At 38.5% G+C, this 25,688-nt stretch overlaps 1 protein-coding gene across 1 annotated transcript in view; it reads right to left on the bottom strand.

The window, feature by feature from the left end:
• Positions 1–22,571, bottom strand: part of VCPIP1 (valosin containing protein interacting protein 1) — a 29,289-nt gene extending 6,718 nt beyond the window's left edge. The window contains exons 1-2 of the mRNA XM_013969192.2: positions 19,586–22,571; positions 9,739–9,825 (exon numbers count right to left, since the gene is read on the bottom strand). Of these exons, the coding sequence (XP_013824646.1) occupies positions 9,739–9,825; positions 19,586–22,298 (2,800 nt within the window). The 5' untranslated portion in view covers positions 22,299–22,571. The remainder of the gene's footprint in view (positions 1–9,738; positions 9,826–19,585) is intronic.

Raw genomic sequence — 25,688 nt, 5'->3', positions numbered from 1 at the left:
CAAAGGTAGCAAAGAAGACAGACTTTTGAATGGTAAGGCCAGGGATTCCCTGAGGCAAAGGTTTCGCACAATTATTTCAACAGAGAATAGCTGCTGAGTCTCACTATGTGCCAGGAACTAAAGTAAACCCTGAAGATTAAAAAATAAAACGTAATTATTAAGAGATGGATATAAATAGATAATAACACAATCAGGTAAGTATAACAATGGCAGTACTTCAGTTCAGTTCAGTTCAGTTCAGTAGCTCAGTCGTGTCCAACTTTGCGACCCCATGAATCGCAACACGCCCTGTCCATCACCAACTTCCGGAGTTCACTCAGACTCACGTCCATCGAGTCGGTGATGCCATCCAGCCATTTCTTCCTCTGTCGTCCCCTTCTCCTCCTGCCCCAAATCCCTCCCAGCATCAGAGTGTTTTCCAATGAGTCAACTCTTCGCATGAGGTCGCCAAAGTACTGGAGTTTCGGCTTCAGCATCAGTCCTTCCAATGAACACCCAGGACTGATCTCCTTTAGGATGGACTGGTTGGATCTCCTTGCAGTTCAAGGGACTCTCAAGAGTCTTCTCCAACACCACAGTTCAAAAGCATCAATTCTTCAGCGCTCAGCTTTCTTCACAGTCCAACTCCCACATCCATACATGACCACTGGAAAAACCATAGCCTTGACTAGATGGACCTTTGTTGGCAAAGTAATGTCTCTGCTTTTCAAGATGCTCTCTAGGTTGGTCATAACTTTCCTTCCAAGGAGTAAGCGTCTTTTAATTTCATGGTTGCGGTCACCATCTGCAGTGATTTTGGAGCCCCCCCCACCCCCCCGAAAAAAGTCTGACACTGCTTCCACTGTTTCCTCATCTATTTCCCATGAAGTGATGGGACCAGATCTTCGTTTTCTGAATGTTGAGCTTTAAGCCAACTTTTTCATTCTCCTCTTTCACCTTCATCAAGAGGCTCTTTAGTTCTTCTTCACTTTCTGCCATAAAGGTGGTGTCATCTGCATATCTGAGGTTATTGATATTTCTCCCGGCAATCCTGATTCCAGCTTGGGCTTCTTCCAGCCCAGTGTTTCTCATGATGTACTCTGCATAGAAGTTAAATAAGCAGGGTGACAATATACAGCCTTGACGTACTGCTTTTCCCATTTGGAATCAGTCTGTTGTTCCATGTCCAATTCTAACTGTTGCTTCCTGACCTGCATATAAGTTTCTCAAGAGGCAGGTCAGGTGGTCTGGTATTCCCATCTCTTTCAGAATTTTCCACAGTTTATTGTGATCCACACAATCAAAGGCTTTGGCATAGTCAATAAAGCAGAAATAGATGTTTTTCTGGAACTCTCTTGCTTTTTCCATGATCCAGCGGATGTTGGCAATTTAATCTCTGGTTCCTCTGCCTTTTCTAAATCCAGCTGGAACATCTGGAAGTTCACGGTTCACATACTGCTGAAGCCTGGCTTGGAGCATTACTTTACTAGCGTGTGAGATGAGTGCAATTGTGTGGTAGTTTGAGCATTCTTTGGCATTGCCTTTCTTTGGGATTGGAATGAAAACTGACCTTTTCCAGTTCTGTGGCCACTGCTGAGTTTTCCAAATTTGCTGGCATATTGAGTGCAGCACTTTCATAGCATCATCTTTCAGGATTTGAAATAGCTCAACTGGAATTCCATCACCTCCACTAGCTTTGTTCATAGTGATGCTTTCTAAGGCCCACTTGACTTCGCATTCCAGGTTGTCTGGCTCTAAGTGAGTGATCACACCATCGTGATTATCTTGGTCATGAAGATCTTTTTTGTACAGTTCTTCTGTGTATTCTTGCCACCTCTTCTTAATATCTTCTGCTTCTGTTAGGTCCATACCATTTCTGTCCTTTATCGAGCCCACCTTTGCATGAAATGTTCCCTTGGTATCTGTAATTTTCTTGAAGAGATCTCTACTCTTTCCCATTCTATTATTTTCCTCTGACAGTACTTAATTCACTAATTACTTGAGGATTATATAACTCATGCAAAGCACATACCACAGTGCCTAATTTACATCAGGCAGTCAATAGTTTTAATTTCTCTTAGATCAAAAGGTTTTGTAATTGCTTCCAGGTCTTTACTGTAAAGCTTTCCCTTGGCTATTCCTAGAAAGAATCATAGCCCCAACACATTTATCACAGTATTACATAACAATGAAACAATGGAAACAATCTAAGCTTTCAACAAGAAGAGAGGGGTTAAGAGAACTGTGGTCTATCTATGTAACAAAAGTAATAGTAATACGTAGCTACTAATACTGATATAAATAAGTAACCTATGATGCCTCAGATAGACAGTAAAATATGCATGATGGTAAAATAGCAGGAAAGTACTGTAATTACAATCATGCCAAAAAATGTATGTATAAGAGGAATATTTAGCAATTTTAGGTCATATTCCCCATTTCTATACTTTCTAGACTTCTTACACTGTTAAAAAACTTTAAAATATATATCAAAAAATCAATACAAATACTGTGTTGTGATTAAACATAATCATTTAAGCTTTACATAACTTACATAATCCTCTGAATTTTAAGAATCAAGGTACATTAAAATTTCTATATCTTATATCAACAATTCCATTGGACGTATATACCAACAGACATGCATAATTATATTTATAGCTACATTCTTTCTTACATCAAAAAACTGGAGACTACCTAAAATGAATCAGAACAATGGATGAAGTATATTAAAATGATAATAGAATACTTTGCAGCAGTGAAAATGAACAAACTAGTTGAGCCCATGAATTTGAATGAATCTGAAAAAAGAGCTGCAGAAGAGAAAGTCACAGAGAGAATGTACACAGTATAATTCCATTTTTATAAAGTCCAAACAAAGCACTAAACATTGTAAGGTTAGATACCTATAAAAGTATTAAAACTAAATTTTCCATTCATCTCTGCATTTATCTCTGTATAAACATCTGCAAGGAAACTTACTACAGTTTAAGCAAATTAATTTAAAAACACCTTTCCAAACATAAACACTAGGAATATTAAAAGCTGATTTGTTATATTAGGCAATATGTCTGTTCAAACATAGATACAACCATCTATCTGTTAAGAGTGGATTTGAAAGTAAGAAAATTATGTTCTTTTTCAGTTTTTGGAGGGTAGTGGGTGTATGTTTCGGGGGTGAGGAGGGCATGTTACACTTTTGAGTCTTTGCTCATGGGATGAGGAAAATGATCTGTCAAACGAATCTGTCCTAAAAATATAGATAACATTTTACCACAAATATCAGATGAAATTATATTTGAAAGGTAAAATAATTTTCTGATGGTGGCCTATTTCAAATGGTCAAAAAGTAATTCTGCAAGTTACAGCTGGGATTAGCTAAGTAATTATTAGGTACCAGGCCGTTGGCTAACTGCTTTATGTGCACAACCTCAGTTTATCCTAGTCACAATCCCAAGATTATCACACCTGCTATACAAACAAAGACACCGAGGCTTAGAAATCACACTGGACTAAGCAGTAGAGCCAAAATTTGACGTTAGATGTTAAACTACCTCCTAATAAGAACAAACACCACAGGTAACATTTGAAAAAAATATATATAATGACTCTACTGACATCTAACCCAAACAAAATTCACCCATTTTTAAGTGTACAGTTTAATTTTTTTTTTTTTAGTATATTCAGAGTTGTGTAACCATCACCACAATCACTTTTAGAATATTTTCATATTTCAGAAAGAAACCCTGAATGCATTAGCAGTCCCTTCCATTTCCTTCCCCCATCCCATTCCTGGCTCCAGGCAACCACTGACATATTCTCTAGGTGGGCCTATTCTGTCATTTGTATGACTTTTCGTGTAAAGTGAAATAATACAGTATATGGCCTTTTGTTTCTGGCTTGTTTCATATAGCATATTTTTAAGGTTCATCCATGTAGACTGTCGGAGAAGGCAATGGCACCCCACTCCAGTACTCTTGCCTGGAAAATCCCATGGATGGAGGAGCCTGGTAGGCTGCAGTCCATGGGGTCGAGAAGAGTCAGACACGACTAAGCGACTTCACTTTCACTTTTCACTTTCCTGCACTGGAGAAGGAAATGGCAACCCACTCCAGTGTTCTTGCCTGGAGAATCCCAGGGATGGGGGAGCCTGGTGGGCTGCTGTCTATGGGGTCGCACAGAGTCAGACACGACTGAAGAGACTTAGCAGCAGCAGTAGCAGCATGTAGACTGTATCAATACTTCATTCTTTCTACTGCCAAGTAGTATTTCATTATATGTATATGCCACATTTTACTCATCTCACCATCAGCCGATAGACATTTGTATGCTTTCCACTTCTGACTATTGTGAATAATGCTATTATAAACATTTGTGTACCAGTTTTGTGTGGACAGTGTTCACTTCTTTCTGGTACACATGTGAAAGTGAATTGCTGGGTTGTACAGTAACTCCATCTTAAATCTTTTGAAGAAACTGCCAGACTTTCTCCCCAAGCAACTATACCATTTTACATTTCCACCACAATTTCCTTGCCAATAGATCTTATTATCTGTCTTTTTGACCACAGCCTTACTAGTGAGTGTAAAGTACTAGCTCATTGTGGCTTTGATTTGCAATTCCCTATAGTTAATGATGTTGAGCATCAGTTCATGTGCTTACTGGCTATTTATATATTTTCTCTGCTGCTGCTGCTGCTAAGTCGCTTCAGTCGTGTCCGACTCTGTGCAACCCCAGAGATGGCAGCCCACCAGGCTCCCCCATTCCTGGGATTCTCTAGGCAAGATTACTGAAGTGGGTTACCATTTCCTTCTCCAATGCATGAAAGTGAAAAGTCAAAGTGAAGTTGCTCGTGTCTGACTCTTAGTGACCCCATGGACTGCAGCCTACCAGGCTCCTCTGTCCATGGAATTTTCCAGGCAAGAGTACTGGAGTGGGGTGCCATTGCCTTCTCCAATATATTTTCTCTGAATAATGTCTATTCAGAGTCTTTGCCCATTTTTAATCAGGTTGTGTGTCTTTTTACTGCTCAGTTCTTTATATTTTGTATACAAATCTATTACCTGATAGACAATATTCAAAATCTTCTCTCACTCTGTGGGTTATTTCACTTTCCTGTTGGTGTTCTTTGCAGCACAAAACTTTGCTTTTTATCTACTTTTTTCTTTTGTTGCTTGTACTTTTGGTGTCATATCTAAGATTTTGCCTAATCCAAAAGCAAGATGTTTTATGCCTCTGTCTTCTTCTAAGAGCATTCTAGTTTTAGCACTTATACTCAAGTTTTTTACACATTTTGAGTTAATTTTGTATTTGGTGTGAGGCAGAGGTCAAACTTCATTACTTTACATGTGGATATTCAGCTGTCTCAGCACCATTTATTGATAAAACTATTATTTCCCCCATTAAACTGTCTTAACATCACTGCTAACATTTTTAAAATAATTTCAAACTGAAAACAAAAAACTATTTAGAAAACAATCAAGAGAATCATCCTCATACCACCCACCACAACCCTCCTACACACAAAAAACAACTGACGGAAGTTATTTTCAGTTCTGTGAAAGACACTGCATAAGGACCCCAATTACTGGGGGCCTTATGATCAATTACAATTAAATAATAACTTAAAACATGAACGGGTATCAATATATTTCAAAAGGTAGAAAGAAGTGACAGATGAAAAGTTAAAAAGAAAAGGATGCCAGAAAAAAAGGGGGGGAGGCAGGGGGATGCTCAGAGAGAAATCTATAGCTTTAAATGATTATAGTAGAAAAACAAATTTTAGAATCAATAATCTAAGCTTCTACCTAAATAAGCTTGGAAGTACAAATTAAATCCAAAGCAAGCATAAGGAAGGAAAAGGTATACATAACAGCAGAAATCAATGAAAAATGAAAATGAAATCAGAGAAAACCAATGAAACTAAAGTTGTTTCTTTGAAAAGATCAATAAACTGATAAATCATTAGCTGGACTGGTCAGCAAAACAAGAAAGGCAGAAACTGCCAACATCAGAAATGACAGAGCTATAGATCTTACAGACATTAAAAAGACAGTAAGACAGTATTATAGACAACTTCATGCCAATAAGACTACTAACTTAGATGAAATGGACAGATTTCTTACAGGCAAAACTAACAAAGCTTATTCAAGAAAGGGATTAACCTTAAGAGCACTTTATTAAAAAAAATTAAATTCACAGTTAAAAACTGTCCTATAAAGAAAACTCCAAGAACAGATGGCTTCACTGGTGAATTCTACCATTTAAGAAAAAAATAATATCAAAGCTATAACACTTCCCAGCTCTATTTTCTGAAGCCAGAATTACCCTGATTAAACAGTCATTACAAGAAAACAAGAAAACGAGATGGTTAGATGGCATCACCAACTCGATGGACTTGAGTTTAAGCAAGCTCCAGGAGCTGGTGATGGACAGGGAAGCCTGGCGTGCTGCAGTCCATGGGGTTGCAAAGAGTTGGACACAACTGAGCAACTGAACTGAACTGACAAGAAAACCACATACCAGTATGCCTCATGAATATGTTCACAAAAACACTCAACAAAATACTAGCTGTTGGAATCCAGAATGTGATGTTGGTTCAACATTCAAAAATAAATCAATGTAATTCACACTATCACCAAACTAAAGAGAAAAGCCTTAAAATGTTATTTCAATAGATGTAGGGAAAGAGCATCTGATAATATTCAACATCCATTCACAATACTATGAAATCATTAATGAACTGATAAAGGGCATTTCTGAAAAACCTACAGGTTTGAATGCTTTCCCCCTTAGACCAGGAACAAGGCAAGAATATCTACTCTCAACCCAAAATACAGTAATCCAGACTGTGGTATTGGTGGAAGGAGAAACATACAGATCAACAAAATAGAAAAGAGATCCTAGAAATAGACTCACATGAATAAGGTTAACTGATTGCTTTAAAAGTAACTTTACTGATTATATAATTCACCTTTTGCAAGTGTCTAATTCATGGTCAATTGATTTTTCAAGTGTCTAATTCATGGTCGATTGATGTTTGAATACAAGTATCCAATAATTCAGTGTATAAAGTATACCTTTTCCAACAAATGGTGCTGGAGCAACTACTGGATATGTACACACACACACACACACAAAATGAACCTCATCTCATACCATACAACATATTTAAAAAATCAATTCAAAATGGATCATATACCTACATATAAATTAAAACTATAAAACTTCCATAAGAAAACACGGAAGAAAATTTCTGTGACTTTGGATTAGGCAAAGATTTTTGGATAGGACACAAAAAGTATGAATCACAAAAGACTATTAAATTGGTTATCAAAATTATAAACCTTTGATATTCAAAAGATAATGCTGAAAGAATGAAAAGGCAGGTTATAAACTGGGAGAAAATATATCCAAAATACTTATCTGATAAATGATGTGTGCCCAGAATATCTAAAGAACTCTCAAAACTCAATTAAAAAAAAATTTAAACCAATTTTAAAATGGGCCAAAAAATAACAAGATGCAAATAAGCACAGGCTTCCCTGGTGGCTCAGACGGTAAAGAATTCACCTGCAATGTGGAAGACCTGGGTTTGGAAGATCCCCTGAAGGACGGCATGGCAACCTACTCCAGTATTCTTGCCTGGAGAATAATCCCCATGGGGTTGCAGAGTCGAACATGATGGTCGACTAAGCACAGCACAGTACAAATAAGTACACAAAAAGATGCTCAGTATCAGTTATTAGAGAAATGCATTTTAAAACCATTATGAGAGAATAATATAAATCTATTAGAATAGTTTTAAAAATAAACACCGATACTACCAAGTGCTGAAGAATACAAAATGATCCAGTCACTTTGGAAAATGATCTGGAACTTTCTTATAAAGATGAGCATATACTTACCACATGACTCAGCAATCCCACTCCTAGGTATTTAGTATTTACCAAAGAAAACTGAAAACATCCGTTCACACAAAGACCTGTACGCAAATGTTTTCAGTGGCTTTCTTCACAGAAGCCCAAAACTAAAACCAAACTAAATGTCCTTCAACTGGGTCATAGGATTTTTAAAATGTGATATATACACACAATGGAATACTACTCGGCAATAAAAAAATAAACAAAAATGAATAACCTATTAATACATGCAACCAGACAGATGAATCTCAAGCATTACATTAAAAACTGAAATTAACAAAAATTTTTGGTAGAGGCAAGATGATAAATATTCTAGGTTTTGTAGACCATATAGTCTTTGTCACAACTATTCAACTCTGCCAGTGCACTGTGAAAGCAGTCCTATGTAAGCATAAGAGTGGCTGTGTTTTAATAAACTTTATATACAATAGGCAGTGAGTCTGAAATAGCCCACAGGCAGTAGTCTGCCAACCCCCATGTTCAATCAAAAAGCCAGATACAAAAGATTAAACTATATGGCCCTATTTGTATGGTGATATGAAAAAGGAAAACAAATAGGGACAGAAATCAAATCAGTGGCTGTCGGGGCCTAGGGATAGAGGTAAGGGATTAATTAGAAGGGCACAAGGCAACTTTTTGGAATGGTAGAAATATTCTCTATCTTACGTGTAGTAGTGATTACATGACTGCATATGTTTGTCAAAATTCATATGCCCATGTACCTAAAAAGGATGAATTTTATTATATGCAAATTATGTTTCAATTATCTTGTCAAAGAAAGGAAGGGAGGGAGGGAGAAAAGAAGCAAGCCAACTGGCCATTTTCTGGTCCCTGATTCAATAAATCAAAAGGAAAAAAACGACTTTTTTTTAAACAATCAAAAATCAAGGGAATTTAAATACTGCCTGGTGATATTTTTAAAAACTACTGTTAATATGTTTTAGATGTGATAATGGTATTAAGGTTAAAAAAACAGTTCTTACTTTTAGAAATACATACTGAAGTCTTACAGATGAAATTGTCTGAGATTTATTCTAAAACAGTCCATTTGAGAGGGGATGGATAAAAATGTACTGATAATTACTGAACCTGGGTGGTAGGTAAATAGGGGTTCATTACATTATTCTTGCTACTTTTATATGTGTGAACATTTCTACAACAGCCAAATTGGGTTTTGTTTTTTAACAAGGAATAAAAAGTACATGAGAAAGAAAAAACATAAAATAGAGATTATGCACTTGGTCTAAAGAGGTCAGGTAGGTAAAAAAGTGAGAAAGCCAGACTGATAAAAGTCAGAAGCCAAAAGCATTCACATTAAATCTTTGAAAAAACATATGGTATCTAAACATACACACTAGCAATCTCTCTCTTAACACCTTAAAACTCTGAAGATAACAGTTACACACTTGCACATATCTTTATAAACAATACATACACAATGTGAAAAGAAGTTATATATAAAGTGAATTATTTCCTAGACTCCAGAAAATACTGAGGTATATAGCAATCACAGTCCAACACAACAACAACAAAAAAATGCTGCATTATCTGATTCTGGGATGGACACTAGCACTATAAATAAACTGGCCTCTAATTCCACAATTTAAATGAGAAAATATGAAAAAGAAAGTGATAGGAGATTTTTAGTAACATTATAGCAGAAAACAGTTGACCCTATCAAGATAATAATTCATTCTAACTAGGCAGACTGATAAAGAAGAATATATACCCTAACACTGGAAATCATTTTAGAAGAGTATTATCTGAACTTTCTTAAAACCTTGTAATAGCTTGAGTGGAGATATTATCCAATAATAAAATCAGAAAGCAACTATACCCATCGTTTTCTTCATAATATTGTAGAATACGCCACCCTGCTGGAACATGTGAGGAAGACCTTTTGCATAAGACCATACATCTTCTCCTATAAAATAAAAAGATACAGTATTAGCAGAAAACCAGAGAGTTCAACCCAGGCTTGCTTTAATATGGATGAGCCTCAAACAGAGACTGTAAGGCAGATATTCTAAATGAGCAATGCAATCTAGTATAATATATCATCTAGGGAGCAATGTGGAATGAGGGACTATGGCTCCTCTAAATGCGACAGCCATCGCCAAGTGCTGTCACAGAAGAATATAGGTCCAATGGTTCAAGAACAAATGGCATTTTAAGAGAAGCCAGAAATCCAAATTTCTAATGTCAATTCTCCCAGTTTTTAAACACAGGAACTAATTCAAAAATGACTTTAAAACTGCATGAGTCAATACTGGGCATATTAAACAAAATATACATGAAGACTCAATTCAGTTTAAAGTAAACCAGTACGCAACTATGGACTAGAACAACAGAAAAGGTTATAGAAAGATATTTATGTTTTAAAGTAGAATATAAAAAATATATTCTATATTTATGTTAAAACTAATAAAAGCAGATGGAAAGGGCTAGGGAGTAAAGTAAATAGGTAGACTGAAGATAAGTAATTAATATATTTTGTTGTTCCAAAGTTGACTTTTTAAAACAGACATTTGGTGGGGGGGAATGATGAGATTTAGAATAAGTATCAGAAGCCCACAAAATAGCCACAAGCAAACCACCATTTCACAGAAACATATTTTTCAAGAACACCCTTTGAAGTGCCTATTATCAATAAGAAGTTTCAAATAAAAAGTTAAGAATGATAACCACTATCCCAGAAGTTAACAAAGAATGGAAGGAACATAAAAGTTATTTTGGTTTGTGGAATATGGTTTTTGTGTGTGTGTGTGGTTTCATTATTTTCTAATCTGATAAAGTATATGTAGTACTGCTTTTATACTCAAGACTTTTTAAAGTTGATTTTTACTAGAAGATGATATTGTTGGATCTGAGCTTTGAATGGAGGTTATGATGATGTGAGTTAAGCATTCTGTACCTACAATCTCTCAGAGCTCTAACCCCTTCCCACATTCATAAAAAGGAATATGAAAATCTGCATGGGAGTTGATGAAAGTATAAAGTTTAAAAGTATACAACAAAGCCTAAAATATATAAAAAGCCTCAGCACTTAGCATTTCAGTTAATTAGAACAGTTACTTATACATAAACACTTCATTCACTAATGATACAGTGCAACCGGAATATGGCAATATTTAAGGGTGAACACAGAAGTTTAATTTAAAATTTTGAATATTAATAAGAACCGCCAAATATAGAACGTTAACAACTCTGTCAGAAGTTCTGACTGCTGAATTTATCATTGAACTTTACTTGGATTATTTCTCTGGTGGTAACCTTTCATTTAGTTATTACCAATGTTATCTTAAAGGTACTTAGTATTTTATAAAATACTCTAGGATATCGTCAAATATTCTAGAATATCAAAGCATATCAAAAATTTTATGGCAGCACTTAATTATTTGGTCCGAATCTAGAAATGAAGTGAAGTTGCTCAGTCGTGTCCTACTCTTTGCAACCCCATGGACTGTAGCCTACAAGGCTCCTCCGTCCAAGGAATTTTTCAAGCAAGAGTACTGGAGTGGGTTGCCATTTCCTTCTCCAGGGGATCTTCCCGACCCAGGGTCGGAATCTAAACAGGTGCCAAAATAATAAACTGCTCAGAACTGACCACCCAAATACTAGTAAGAAAAATGGTGTGTCTTAGTACTACTTTATAAACCTGATGATTCCTTACTTAAGCAGGCAGAACTCTAAAAAGAAAGAATTCTACTGAAGTGCTTATCAACCCTGTGTTTTCATCATCTCCCTAAGGATTGTTTTTAGACATTATTTTCCTAATCTGCCTTCCTAATGACATCTGAATACTACAGACACACTGTTTATCTGGTTATGTATTATGTGTATATCCTACACTTGTTTCATTAAATAGAGTAAGATTTATTTTACCCTCCCCCAAGAACCAAGTTTCATCCCCTTCAGACTATATGGCCCCAGTAAGTATGCATACGCTATTGCTTTAAGGAAAGGATAGATACCATCTAAATTCCTCCCAGATGGCTCAAGTGGTAAAGAATCTCACTGAAACGCAGGAGCCTCAGGAGCTGCTGGTTCAATCCCTGCGTCAGGAAGATCCCCTGGAGGAGGAAATAGCAACCTGCTCCAGTATTCTTGCCTGGAAAATTCCACTGACAGAGAAGCCTGGCGGGCTACAGTCCATGGGAGCACAAGAGTCGGACACGACTTAGCGACTAAACAACCACCACTCAGCTCTGAGCAGGTACCTCACATGGCTTCGTTTTCTCCTCACAACTGAGCCCTATTTCACAGAAGAGACAAGCTCAGAGAGTGTAAATCATTCTCCCAAGATCAAATAGCCATTAAGTGGCAAAGCCTCGGTTTGAATCCTGGGTACATTCTACAGCTTATACTCTTTCCACAGTTACTAAACCGTTGCTGCTGCTAAGTCATGTTAGTCGTGTCCGACTCTGTGCAACCCCATAGACGGCAGCCCATTAGGCTCCTCCGTCCCTGGGATTCTCCAGGCAAGAACACTGGAGTGGGTTGCCATTTCCTTCTCCAATGCAAGAAAGTGAAAAGTCAAAGTGAACTCACTCAGTCGGGTCTGACTCCTAGCAACCCCATGGACTGCAGCCTACTAGGCTCCTCGGTCCATGGGATTTGCCAGGCAAGAGTACTGGAGTGGGATGCCATTGCCTTCTCCGGACTAAACCACTACTAAAGGTCAAATCATGTTAGAACAAATTTGGCATAACCATCAACACACTCTCTTCTTATAGAAACCTACAGCATCAACGACTGATTGGAAGAAAAAAAAAGGCAAATTATTTCCTTTGGTGTTAATATATACACTTCCACTGAAGTCATGTTTGTTGTAAAAGAACCAAGGAAAGGGATTAGAGATCAGAAAGCAGGAACTGTGACAGAGCATAAGTCTCCCATCAGTCACAGACAGTTCTGCATCCCTTCTAGAACTACCCTGGTTTAGGCCTGTCTCCTGCCTGAAGGGCTGCCACTGCCTCATCCTTGGTTGTCACTTTAATCTTCTTCTCCCCAAGTCCCTCCTCCACACAGCCTTAAGAGTTAAACCTTTAACGGTTCCCCCATACGATAAGGCAAAAGGCCTAGTCTCTTTTCATGGCATATAAGTCAGCCTAAGATTCCTTGTCCTCACTCTCGCCTCACATCTCTCATTAAATCTTGATTTATACAAAGCAAACCACCAAAGTGCTCCATTTCCCCAAAGGCCAATAACAGCTATGCATTCTTTAAAACTCAACTTAGGTGTCACTTCCTCTAGGATTCTTCAGTGGTGGGTAGGGAAGTTCCTTCCTTGCTGCTCCTGAACACCACAGCCCTGGTCACAAGGCAGGTTGAACTAACTTTTCTGTTTCCCTTTCTATATCAGAAGGTTTTCAGAGTCAGGAAAAGGTCAGTGGCCCATTCGACTTTCTACTTCCAAGGCCTGGCACAATGCTGCAGAGACAGGAGCACTTAGAATTCATGTAATGAATACATAGTATAAATGAGGCTTTTTCTTTTAATAATGCCTGAGAGGAGTCCATGAAAAAACCTAGCTTAAGCACTATAATGACAACTCTTCTATAATGCTATCTGGATAAAATGTTAACTAATGGTACTATCTGTATACTTCTTCATGAATTTAATAAAATCATAGCAAAAACAAAGGTAAAGACTTTTAGGTACAAACTTGGAGTTAAAAAATAAACAAATCACAGTAATGTAATGTATATCATGGTGACCATAGTTAATAATTCTGTATTTGAAAACTGCTAAAAGAGTAATCTCTTAAAAAAAAAAAAAAAGGCGGGGGAGGGGGCATGAGTAGAATTACTTTCTACCATTTCACTGGAAAGCAAATTCTTAAAGAGGACTAGTCTCATAAAGCATCTACCAAATGTTAATTCATATTCTTCTGATAGCCTCCACTTATTTTATTTTAATTCAGCTGCTTCTTCATAGTACAATAGTAAAATACTTACATTGAACATACTGTGCATAACTGTACAAAAAAGACTATAACACAACCATAAAGAACCTCTGTTCATACACTGTCTTCCTCAAATCCTTCCTAATAATCTTAATTCTCCTACCTGACAGTAGTTATTATATATGGCAGTGATAGTATGGATGATTTTCCCTTTGGTTGTCTAATTTTCTTCCTCTTTAAAAAGAAATAAAAATTTAAAAGTATGTTAAAATAAATAACTTTGTAAATGATTTTTTCTAGATTTTAGAAAAAATCAGTTAATCACTAACAACAAAATAATGAAGCTAAAACTGAGTTTAAAAGGTTATCATTCCAATTTTCTAACTTTAGATATTTAAAAAGGCAATTTGAAGTTTCTACTTGGCAATTTATAAAGCAAGTAAGATTTTAAAATCTAACATATGTGAAAGTTATTAAAAAAAGAAAAACAAAATCAATTTTTAAATACTATTTACAATCCCCCCTCCCCAAATATCTAAGTTAATTCTGAACTCGAATACCTATTACCATAAAACAAACTGACCAAAATGTACATTTAAACTAGGAACTTGGGGCTGTTTCTACTAGAAAAAATTCTAAAGGTGTTCATTAGCTGAAAAAGTTGTTGCCATCTCTCTACCCTTCCTGCAGATTCTGCCATCTAAAATTGTCTCTACCTTGGTGGCTCAGAGGTTAAAGCGTTTGCCTCCAATGCGGGAGACCCGGGTTCGATCCCTGGGTCGGGAAGATCCCCTGGAGAAGGAAATGGCAACCCACTCCAGTATTCTTGCCTGGAGAATCCCATGGATTGAGGAGCCTGGGGGCTGTAGTCCATGGGGTCACAAAGAGTCGGACACGACTGAGTGACTTTACTTACTGAAAGAAAAGTGGAAGTGAAGTTGCTCAGTCCTGTCCCACTCTTTGCAGCCCCATGGACTACAGCCAAACAGGCTCCTCCATCCATGGGATTTTCCAGGCAAGAATACTGGAGGGGGTTACCATTTCCTTCTCTAGAGGATCTTCCCGACCCAGGGATCGAACCTGGGTCTCTCGCACTGTAAGCAGATGCTTTACCGCCTGAGCCACCATCTACCTTACCAACTGTCAAAACCATTTCTAAGAAAGGCATGCTTGTTTCTCTCCTTGTATTCAGTCCCTTATGCGTGTCTCAGTGTAATCATCAGCATTAAAAGATATATTTATCACACACATACATGCACACAAACCTAACTGTGTGGGAATGTGTACACAAACATACAGAGTCTGAGTCTCTGAGGAGTAAGAGAACTACTGTATTCTACTCCCTACATAAATGAGTTCTTTGAATTTTTAAAAGTAATATTATCTTATAATTAAAAAATATGAAGAAAAAAAGAAATAGAATCATGTTTAACTTAATCTTCAAATTATATTATAAAAATCACCATTTATAATATACATATTTACCTTAAGATACATCTATATGCATTCCTTTTATTCAATTTTATAACTGTTCCCCCATTAGAAATATGCTGTTTATAAATCAATTAGAAAAGTTATCTGATAGTATGTTAAGAATAATAGATGCATTAAGTAATATCTAGATTTGAAAGTGTCCTTCACCCAATATTTGAAGAAAAAATTCAAGAAGCAATAATGATATTCAGACTCCAAGTCATCTTAAAAATAAGTGTCTGAATACCAGATGCGATTCTGAAAATACCCAAGGCAGCTACCACATCAAGAAGTACTCTGAAATTATGAAAAACTGTGTTAAAAAAAAAAAAAAAAGCTGTGTAATTTAAACATATATTAAAAACTCATGCCATTCTTTCAGGAAGATAGAAAGTAGTTTCCCCACTCCTGAAAGGATGCTAATCTTCGCAGTAAAGTGGAGTAAGTATAACAAGTAGCTTAATTCCATCAAAGCAACTCTGACAACATATGTATAAAACTCCCATAAAACTGACCAACTGTTTTTCACAAATTTGTCTTTATCTCTTGAAAAAGAAAATTAATGAAAAGTTTTGTGGAATATAATACTAAAAAAAAAGAAATTAGCCTAGTATTTACAGTGGATAATGTACTGTCTATCATATCTACCACAAAAAGCTGGCCTATAAGAAAATTTAATTACATATTTTGAAAAGCCAGCATTAGAGTCACTCACGTATTGTATAAATAATGAAGAGAACAGTGTAAAAAACTGTTTAATAACATCCAAGTGGTCTGGATAAAGAAGATTAAAATCTGTGAAATATTATAGGTAAGAACACTGTTATTCCTTTTTTAACTAACGTTAATCATTAGATTCAAAGTGATAAGTTCCATGAACTGAGCAAAAGACTGATGCACTCACTTACTGTTTTTATACAAATAATAGATATAAATTCTATTTAATAAATATCCTACTTAAAAAAACAACAGAGAAACCCCATGTCTCTGGCTATCAAGAAGTCAGCCTATTTAATGAGGATACACAATCATTATACACACATATACACATATATATCTTATATCTTTATAGCTTTCATCAACAGGTCTCCAGCTTCCTTTTTCTCTATATATAAAAATTATAAATGAAAGCTATAAAAGTATGGGAAGTCCTCAGTTGAGACCCTACAGGTAAATTTACGGAAGGCAAGGATCTTGTGTGATTTATCTTTGTATCTACAGCACAGTCTCTAGCTCATAGCAGACATTTTGCTGAAAGAATCTGCATTCATTCATTCAACAAGCATGTACTTAGCACCTAGTAAGTGTGAGGGTCAGTACTAGGTGATAGGGTAGTAAGTAAACCAACATATAAAATCAGGAAAACTTGTAACAGGTGCTATGAGGGAGATGAACAGGGTGCCATAACAGAGGGAACCTACTTGGAGTGGCTTAGCAAAGGTCTCTGAAACCCTTACCCCTGGGTAAGGTGGTCAGGAGGAAACCTCTTTTAAGAAAGTGGTATCAAACCTTAACCTAAATGAGAAGGAGCCAGCTATTTGAACAGCAGAAAGCTTGATGAGCTATTTGCTAAACTAACACACAGTAATTCACAATTTCTGCACTTTGAAATTTACAATTTTCTTAGTAAACCCTGTCATTTCCCATTTTCCAGCCCTCTCCAATCTAAACATCAAGAGTTGCCAGCACTCATTCACATAAGGTTGTGTGTACTTACTTGGCTATCCCCATATTGAGATTTTTTACAAACATAACACTTTTAAGAAAATCTTCCCAGGAATTCCCTGGCAGTAATGTGGTTAGGACTCCATGCTTCCACTGCCGAGGGCATAAATTCAATCCCTGGTTGGGGAACTAAGATTCCACAAGCCCCACAGCATGGCCAAATAAAGAGAGTATCTTCTACATAATTCAAATAGAGTTATGAGAGAATTAGAGGTAGAAAACTAATCCTTACAGAGGGACTAATATACAGGCCAGGCACTGTTTTTGTACTTTAAAGCAGAAAGTCAAGTAATACCACCATGAAATTAGCAAAGCATTAGGCTTAAATTCTGTGTCAGGAGTAGAAATGGGAGAGTTAATGAAATGTGTGGGTTTTTAAGGGCAGCAACATAAATGCCAGAGGTGGAAAGAGAAGACATCGTTAACAAGAAGACATCATCTTAGTCAATTCCTCGCAGTCCACAGTCCAGTACTCAGACACTAAGGCCCAGAAACCTCAAGTCAAACTCAAAAAGTGACTAACTGTAAACAAGAATTATATTTTACTGATTTTCATTATGAAATAGTAATATAATATCATGCTGGCCAGAATTTTAGACTACTGATCATAATCTCACCGGTGCCACTGCATTTTTAATCTCCATGGAGAACACAACCTCCAAATGAATATAAGCCTCACCTCACTGTCACCTCCACATCAACACTTACATCAGGAAGCTAACTGAGTGATTAGACTAGAAGTTGATGACTATGGAATCGGTAAAGGGATACAGATTTTTCAGCCAGGCCACGGTGAGGACTGATCAAACAGTCCTGTCCCTCAACAGAGATTACCTTTCAGTTACCAGAATTTTCATGAGCTCCAGTTGACACATCTTTCTCCTTTGTACAGCACTGTATAAACAGTGCCAAATTCTGCTTTTCAACTGTTTTTCAATGTTCAATGCTGACCATCCATTCCATTTCTGCTGACATAGCCTTTCTTTAGCTATGTTAATGTCATCTATTTAATTCAATCAAAAAAACTTCCAAAGTGCCTACTACCTGCCGGGCCCTATGCAAGGTGCTGAGCATCCAAGGCTGGATATGAGCCACATCCTCTTCTATTGAGAAAGACCTCTCTTCCTGACCAATCTATGACCTGGAGATTAGTGGTTTTTTTAAAACGTGCCTTCAGCATACATCTAAGTACCCATTCTGTGCTGGTATTATTTAATTTACAGAGTTCTGGGAGTACATAACTGATACCTAAGTATCAACTACAAGAGGTAATCCTGTGTATAGGAAGCAACTGAAGGCCTGAGCAGTTAAGCAGCTTGCCTAAAACCACTAAGTTAATAAGTACTGAAGCCAGAATTCAAATTGTAGGACTTTGTGACTCCAGAAATCAGTCTTTTCCTTTACTCCACACAGTCTCCAAGAAACTAAAAACTCTTAAAAGACAGAAAAACATAAAGTGCCCCTAGTAAGTACATTTCTTGACATATCCCCCAATTCAATAATTACGTCTGATAAGATAAAGTCAGCAATATTAAGCTATAAATTGGCATAGACAGATCCCCTATTAATAGATTCCCTATTAACTAGGCCCCCAAACTTAAGCCAGAAATAAATTATCTTCACTTTGGAAGGTCAAGGCCCAATTCACTGATATTTAGTACTCTTAGAAAAGACAAAAAAAACCCAGATCACTTTTTTACTTGAAAGATATCATCTCAGCAAAAATAAGGCCCCTCTAATATGTAATATATTTCAGTTTTACTTCTACTTTAAGCCTCAATAAAACATACTAACAGTAATTTAAAAACAGATTAGCCAATAAAAATAATGTAAAAAATACACCATTGGATCATTTCCCAAATCATTTAAAGCTTTAAATCACCTATTTGGTTGACAATATATTTTTCTTTATGTTGAATTATTAAAAAGAAATGCTTCTTAAGGAATCCCATTAACATCTACCTCTGTTTATTATGTTTTTCATGAGTTATAATATAATAGTTCATTATAACTGATGGCAAAGAGTCACCGAGCAAATTACTTAAAACACAAATCCTGATGTACAAATAAGAAAAAGCTGATGGATTGGGAAAGGGAGAACAGGAAATGGATAAGAAATTATTAGGTGGGAGTGCAGTGAGCATGTAACCCAGAAACTGCAATTCATCAAACAGGAAGTCCTGAAATCACATGACATACAGGAAAATGAAATTTAAAAATAAATGACAAGGGACAAGGTGTGCACGCTCGAAAGAGCCAAAGGGGTAAAAAATGGAAAAGGCTGTAAATGGAGTTATTACACTACGATTTTTAAAAAATAACAAGCAATACATTATACTTAAATAATCTGGTGACAGTAAGGGACTACTTTCACTTTCTTAGTTATGTTTTCCCAGTATTTACTCAACAGAGAATCACACTAACATCTATCCACTGTCAAAAAACGAAAGAAAAGAATTTTCTTCTAAAATATATAATGTTTTTACACTGATCAGATTTTTTTCCACAAAGACAAGAGAAAAACTCAGTATATTACATTCACAGTTACGAAACACCATCTGAGTTAAGCTGATCTTACCCATTAACGTTGCTAAAAGACACAAGGAGTACATTTCTTTGTCAGCTTGCTCCTGAAGCTCCTTAGATGACAGCCTGCTGGCGACAGCACTATCTTCTGGTTTCACAGTGTGGGCCGAGTGGGCAGCAGCAGACTGACCCCCTTCGGCTTTACTTTTCAGAATCTCGATTGTGATTCTATCACCATGCTGTAAAGGAACTGGCTCCTTTTCCATTCCTGCCTGGGGTGGCATTAACTCTTTAGGAGGAAAGCCGTATCGAATACACTGTAAATATGGCGGAATGTTGAATTCTCTGGCTATGCTTTCCTGAAGTTCAAAAAAGGTTGTTGAAGACTTAAGTGTAACCATGGACTGCCGTCCGTCATTAGTTGTGATTCGGATCTTTTTCTCCTTAGAAGTGGTTGGCGAATAGGGAGCCTTGGTAGGGGTGGCAGGTGCAGAGGATGGGCCATCACGAACAGTACTGGGAGAAACAGTCCTGGGCTGCCCCTTCTGTTCTTGTTTTAACTTCTCTGTTTTCCGTTTCTGCATTACAGAAGCCTGTTCCGTAATATTCTGTTGAATAGTTCTTTCAGTTTTACTCATGTTTAACTCCTCCTTGTGCAAAGTTTTTGCTTTCTGTCCAGTAAGAATAATTTTAGTTGGGAGCGGGGACTCTGACTCTTGTCCTTGTACATCTCCAAATCTTTGGGCATGAGCACCATCTATATTTACAGGAGTATAATCATCAGGATTCTTTTTGGCAGTCTGATGCAATATAGTGTGGACAACTTTCTGAACTAAGATTTCACTCCCGAATTCACCTGGAAAGTGCTTGGTAACAAGTTTCATCGCAACGTCATACACATTGCTATTCAAAGATGCATCGCTTTCATACTGGAACCAATACACTGTTTCTCGGACCACTCTTCCACCCCATTCCAAAGTAATAGGAAAAGCTTCTGGTAGATTGTCATACTCTTTCCCATCCCAAAAATGTTTGAATCCACAACCACATTTGCCACCAGTGGACCTGGAATTAGTTCTGTCTCCATCCAAATACACAATAGACCCATCTCCTCTAACTCTTCGCACAGATGTGCCATGGCACCAATTACAAGCTGTAAGGTTACTCAAGCCGTAGTCTGGTACCAGGACATCTCTCACTGAATCATATGAGCAAACCAAATTGTTCAAGGGAAAGCTATAATTTTTGTCAGGCCTCAGCTGTCCATGAGTACTTTTTGCCAAGTTATACAGTTTCCCTCCCGGAGCCAACCACTCTGGAGGAACATGAAGTTCAGAAAGGGCACCACAGAGCAAACATTTGTGAAGGCGATTATCCATTACTGCTTTTTTAGCAGCTGCTGTGACTTCTTCAGGCTGAACTCCTATCACCCCGGTCCTCCTGTAGAAATACTGATGGACATCAGCCACCAAACTAGGATGGATACCGTGCTTGTCCATAAAGACTTCTTCCATAGCAGCAACAAGCCGAAGTAAGTATTTATCCTGCAAACTTCTGTCTCCTCCAATAACGCAACCACCATCCTCCTCAAGTTTGATGTACTTCTTAATGAGGTCCTGAGGCACACCCCATGCTTTAGGAAGCAAATTCATAGGCAGTTTGGGCAAAGCAGCCCCTTTTATGCCTACCAATGGGATATAATGGTTTCTACCAGAGCTACTCCAAGCGATACAGATTGGTTTGTTCAAATGACCATCTCGGCCCGTGCACTTCTCTGCAGGGATGAGCCCTGGCAGAAAGGTGGCTGAATAATCACCAGAGCTTCTCATGCCACTGAGCGAATCTAACAAAATAATAGGGCGATGAAGCACATTGGCGAGGCCAAATATGTGGATGTTCCGCAGACCCAAGGGAACCCCCTCAGGCGGTACAAACAGAGGGTCACACTCGTTGATAATGTCCTCCCACTCAGCAGCATCAATGAAGTCGTGGAACAGCGCTTGATACCGGGCCAAGTGCTGCTGGAAGTGCTGTTTAAGATTCTCTCTCAAGGCATGCCAGAAGAGCTCCCGGCCCACTAGGGCCCGGGACACAGCATGCACCAGGCAGTGCCCGTCCCCGTCGACATGCACGGGAATGAGGCATTCCTGACTTTTATTGGCCCGCTTGATGTCCTCGAGGGTGTCATGCAAATACAGGAGGCTTCCGGAGCGGTCCTTGCCATAGCCCACCGTGTTAACATGCTCCGGTTCGATGAGGAAGGCGCGGTCACCCAGCAAAGCGCAATCGAACAGCTCGCCCTGGTTCATGTCCCGGAGCAACTTAGCCCGGCCAGTCTGTTTGTCCATTCCGTAGCGAGCTAATATGGGCGACAGCAGTTTGCAGTGGTAGTTTGAAAGGCCCATCACCTTTACCAGTTCCGTGTTCTTCTTGGGTGCCCCCGTCACCCCGAGCAGCGCGTTCCGCAGCAGGTTGTGAAGCACTACGTCCGGGTCGGTCACCTCCTCCACCCCCAGCAGCTGTTGCTGCTCGTGCCGCTGTCCGCACTCGGTACACTCGATGCTGACGGAACCGGAGGCCGGGAAGAACAGACGCGCCTGGCACTTCGGATCCGGGCAGCTCCCGGAGAGGATTCTCCGGTCTCTCCGCTTCGAGAGCCCCCCCGGAGTCGCCGCCGCCGCCGCTGCCAGAGACGGCGGAGTCTGCGGAGCCTCTGGGGGAGGCGGCGGCGGCGGCAGCGGAGGCGGCGGCGGCGGCTGAGACATAGCTCTCGGCTCTCGAGTCTCGCTCCGCGTCCCAAGCGACCCTCAAAGGCTCATAGCCCAGACCCCCGCCGGCCCGACTCGGTCTCGTCCAGGCCCAGGGCGAATCACTTTCCTTTCCCTACCAGCTCCTCCTCCTCCTAAGCGAAGGCGGAAGCGCCGGACGTTGTTTCTCTTCTTACTTCTCCACTGCCGTAGCCGTTGCCCCGAACGTAACGGCCACCACCCTACCCCGCACTCACACTCACTCACTCTCGCTCTCTCTCCCTCAGACACACAGACATACACGCCCTCCCTGAGACTGCGCAGGCGCAGCTTTCACTCTGCCCTCTGGGAATTAGAGTCTTTCAGCCTTTCGCCTGGCCATCAAGTACTAGGAGCTTGGGTCCACAAAGAACTACAAGTACCGTGAGGCAAAGCGGTTCGGTGCCCGGAGAGAGGAGGAAGAGGAAAGTAATAGCAATGGGGGCATACAGGAAGAGACTCACTCACGTTGTCTTCCGGAAGTTGTAGTTCTAGCTCAATCTTTTTTGTCGTCGTCCCCATTCTAAGGCCCAAGCGAAATGAGTATGAGAGACCACATTTCCTAGGATGCCCTGCGGTCCGACCAAGCTCACTTCCCCCTTAGGCGGAGGGAAGGATGCAGGGAAGCTTGGTTAAAAACAGAGTTAAAGGGAATGGGTGTCGGAAGCAGAGGGTCTGAAGTTCACGACTCCTAGAAGGGGAGGGGAATGAAAGGCTCTCAGTGAAGAAGGTACAGTAAATAAATGTCCAGCGACATGGCGGGTTGGGAAGCTGAGTGAAATGGTCTAATCAAAGCTGGAGGTCATGAGAGAAAAAGGCGGAGAATAGTGAATTGATTCTCGGAGTGTTACTTAATGTTTTCTGTCACACTCCTTTCTTCTCATTCCCGCCTCTATTACAAGCCGCTGAGGCTACTGAGTCCCCTTTACTCTCGTCCCTCCCCCGCCATTGGGAAGCACAGGCGCCATTTGTTTCCTCGTTCCATGTACGTCTTTGCAGTTTACAGTGCAAATAAAAATACCTTGGATGTGTACAGAATTTAAGTACATATCCAAAGTCTTTTAAGTAGTTTTGTTTGCTCCTTACCCTCAGAGAGTAATAACGGCTACCATTTATTACGTTCTTGGTATATGTTTGTCATAGCATTTACATACACGATAGCATTTGATCTTCATAATGTTATAATAACCTTGCTAGGAAACACTTCCGAAAAGGAAATGACTTGCTCAAGTTAAGGAGCTCTCAGGCCTTGGTCTGTACCCATTTTACAGACAAGGGACATAGGCAGGAAAGGTTAGACCAGTCTTGTACAAAATAGTAACTAACTTTTAGTCGCTTATGGCTTTATAGTTTACGTAACATGATCACACAGATCATCCCACCCACACTCCTGTAACTCCTCTACCAGGTATTGTTGACTCCATTTACAGAAACAGACTAGAAAGAATTAAATTACTTGTCCAAAGTCAAATCACCAGGATCTCTCAGATCCAGAGAGTGCTTTTTTTTTATTTTACTTTACAATACTGTATTGGTTTTGCCATACATCAACATGAATCCGCCACGGGTGTACACGAGTTCCCAATCCTGAAGCCCCCGCCACTTCTTATAAGAGAAAAAAGAAACTTTTTAACCCCAGACCTTTTGTTAGGCCTCAGGCTCTGCTCTTAGTGACTCAAGGGGCTGTAAGGATGTTTACTGTGTGCTAGGAAACTTGTCTCCTCATGCAAAACACATTCATATATATTAATTGAAAGCTAGTATTTTTTTTAATATTGTACAGTCAGCCCCTTTCCCTTATCATTCTGGAAACTCTTGCTTTCTGAAACCTTAGATAAGTGCACCACCTCAAAACTTCTGAAACATTTGGCACAAAATAGATACATCAGTACAGTCCATGACCCCATTCCCGTTTTCTGTAGCTGCCAAGGCTATATTTACCACATTAGGTTTTTCTGAATAAATAAAATTTGATGCTCTGAAATGAATTGTCTATAAACTAGACATTCCTAAAAGGTATTAGTACTGACTTTCACTAATTATCTACAATTTTCTTCTAAAGAAATGCATTTTAGAAATCCTTTAAATGTTAATTATTTTCTTGCTCAATTCTACCTGGCCTGTGCAAAAATAATGGTATCTCTGTATAAGAGAAATAATGTTACTTAACTTGAAGGGAGTCTTCAATAAAGTTTTTCTTAATTGATTCATGCAGGAAACTGTTTCTATTTTAACAGTAGTTTGGTGGTACACTACAAAAAAAGGTCTTGGAACTGATTTTTAGTTCTAAGGTGAGAAATTAGATATGCCTTTTAAATGCAAATTATTTTATACTGTGACAGAGAAGTTACACCTGTGGTGAAATTATATTTTTCTTATGACCAATGCTGAAGCTCCAATACTTGGGCCACCTGATGCAAAGAGCCAGCTCATTAGAAAAGACCCTGATGCCAGGAAAGATTGAAGGCAAGAGGAAAAGGGTACAACAGAGGATGAGATGGTTGGATATCATCACTGACTCAATGGATGTGAGTTTGAGCAAACTTCAGGAGATAGTGGAGGCCAGGGAAGCCTGGCCTGCTGCAGTTCATGGGGTCACAAGGAGTCGGACATGACTTAGCAACTAAACAGCAACAACATGATGAAAGCTTAGGTGAACAAGAAAGATAATGCCAGTGTGCAGTTCTAACATTGTCGTGTGCTTTCATGTCAGCATCACCAAGTCACATTTTCCTTGTTGATGATATGAACAGTGAAATGAAATTTTTAAAAATTGCATCTGAATATTTCATTCTAAATTGTGCCTTCACAAAATAACTACTTCTTTCCTACTGAAGACTGGCTTGTCAATCATAATCCATTTGACTGGTCCAGAGTTTCTTTATCCATATGGAACCTAGATTAGTTAGAAACAAACTTCCAAAACTAAATTTGATATCTAAACCCATTTGTTACCATAGTTGTCCTACATTTAAGGGTTATAATTTTGAAAGAAAAAAATAGAAATACCCTGGATTAAAGCATAGTTAATGGGAGGGAGAGGAGGTAAATTTTCAAACAATTCTAAAATGAGATCATTTAACCTGAAAGTCATTTATTTAATAAATCTATAGATGCAAAGTTCAGAAGGTAAGAAAGCTAACAAATAATATATTAAAATTATTATATGTTTTGTATTAAATTATATTAACCAGGCCAAATCCAATATGTAAATTCTTTACAGGCACTTAGGCATGGATACCTATAAAGTAAGATTGTTAGGACAAAACATAAAATCATAGGAGTTCAGAAAGCCCCTAACCTGCTTATATGCAGGCAATACACGTGTGTCCTTCCACTTCCCCTAATGCCATGATCTTAATTATGTAA

This window comes from Capra hircus, chromosome 14 (assembly GCF_001704415.2).
Source record: "Capra hircus breed San Clemente chromosome 14, ASM170441v1, whole genome shotgun sequence".
Taxonomy (NCBI): Eukaryota; Metazoa; Chordata; class Mammalia; order Artiodactyla; family Bovidae; genus Capra; species Capra hircus.
This window is presented reverse-complemented; position numbering and strand designations above follow the sequence as displayed.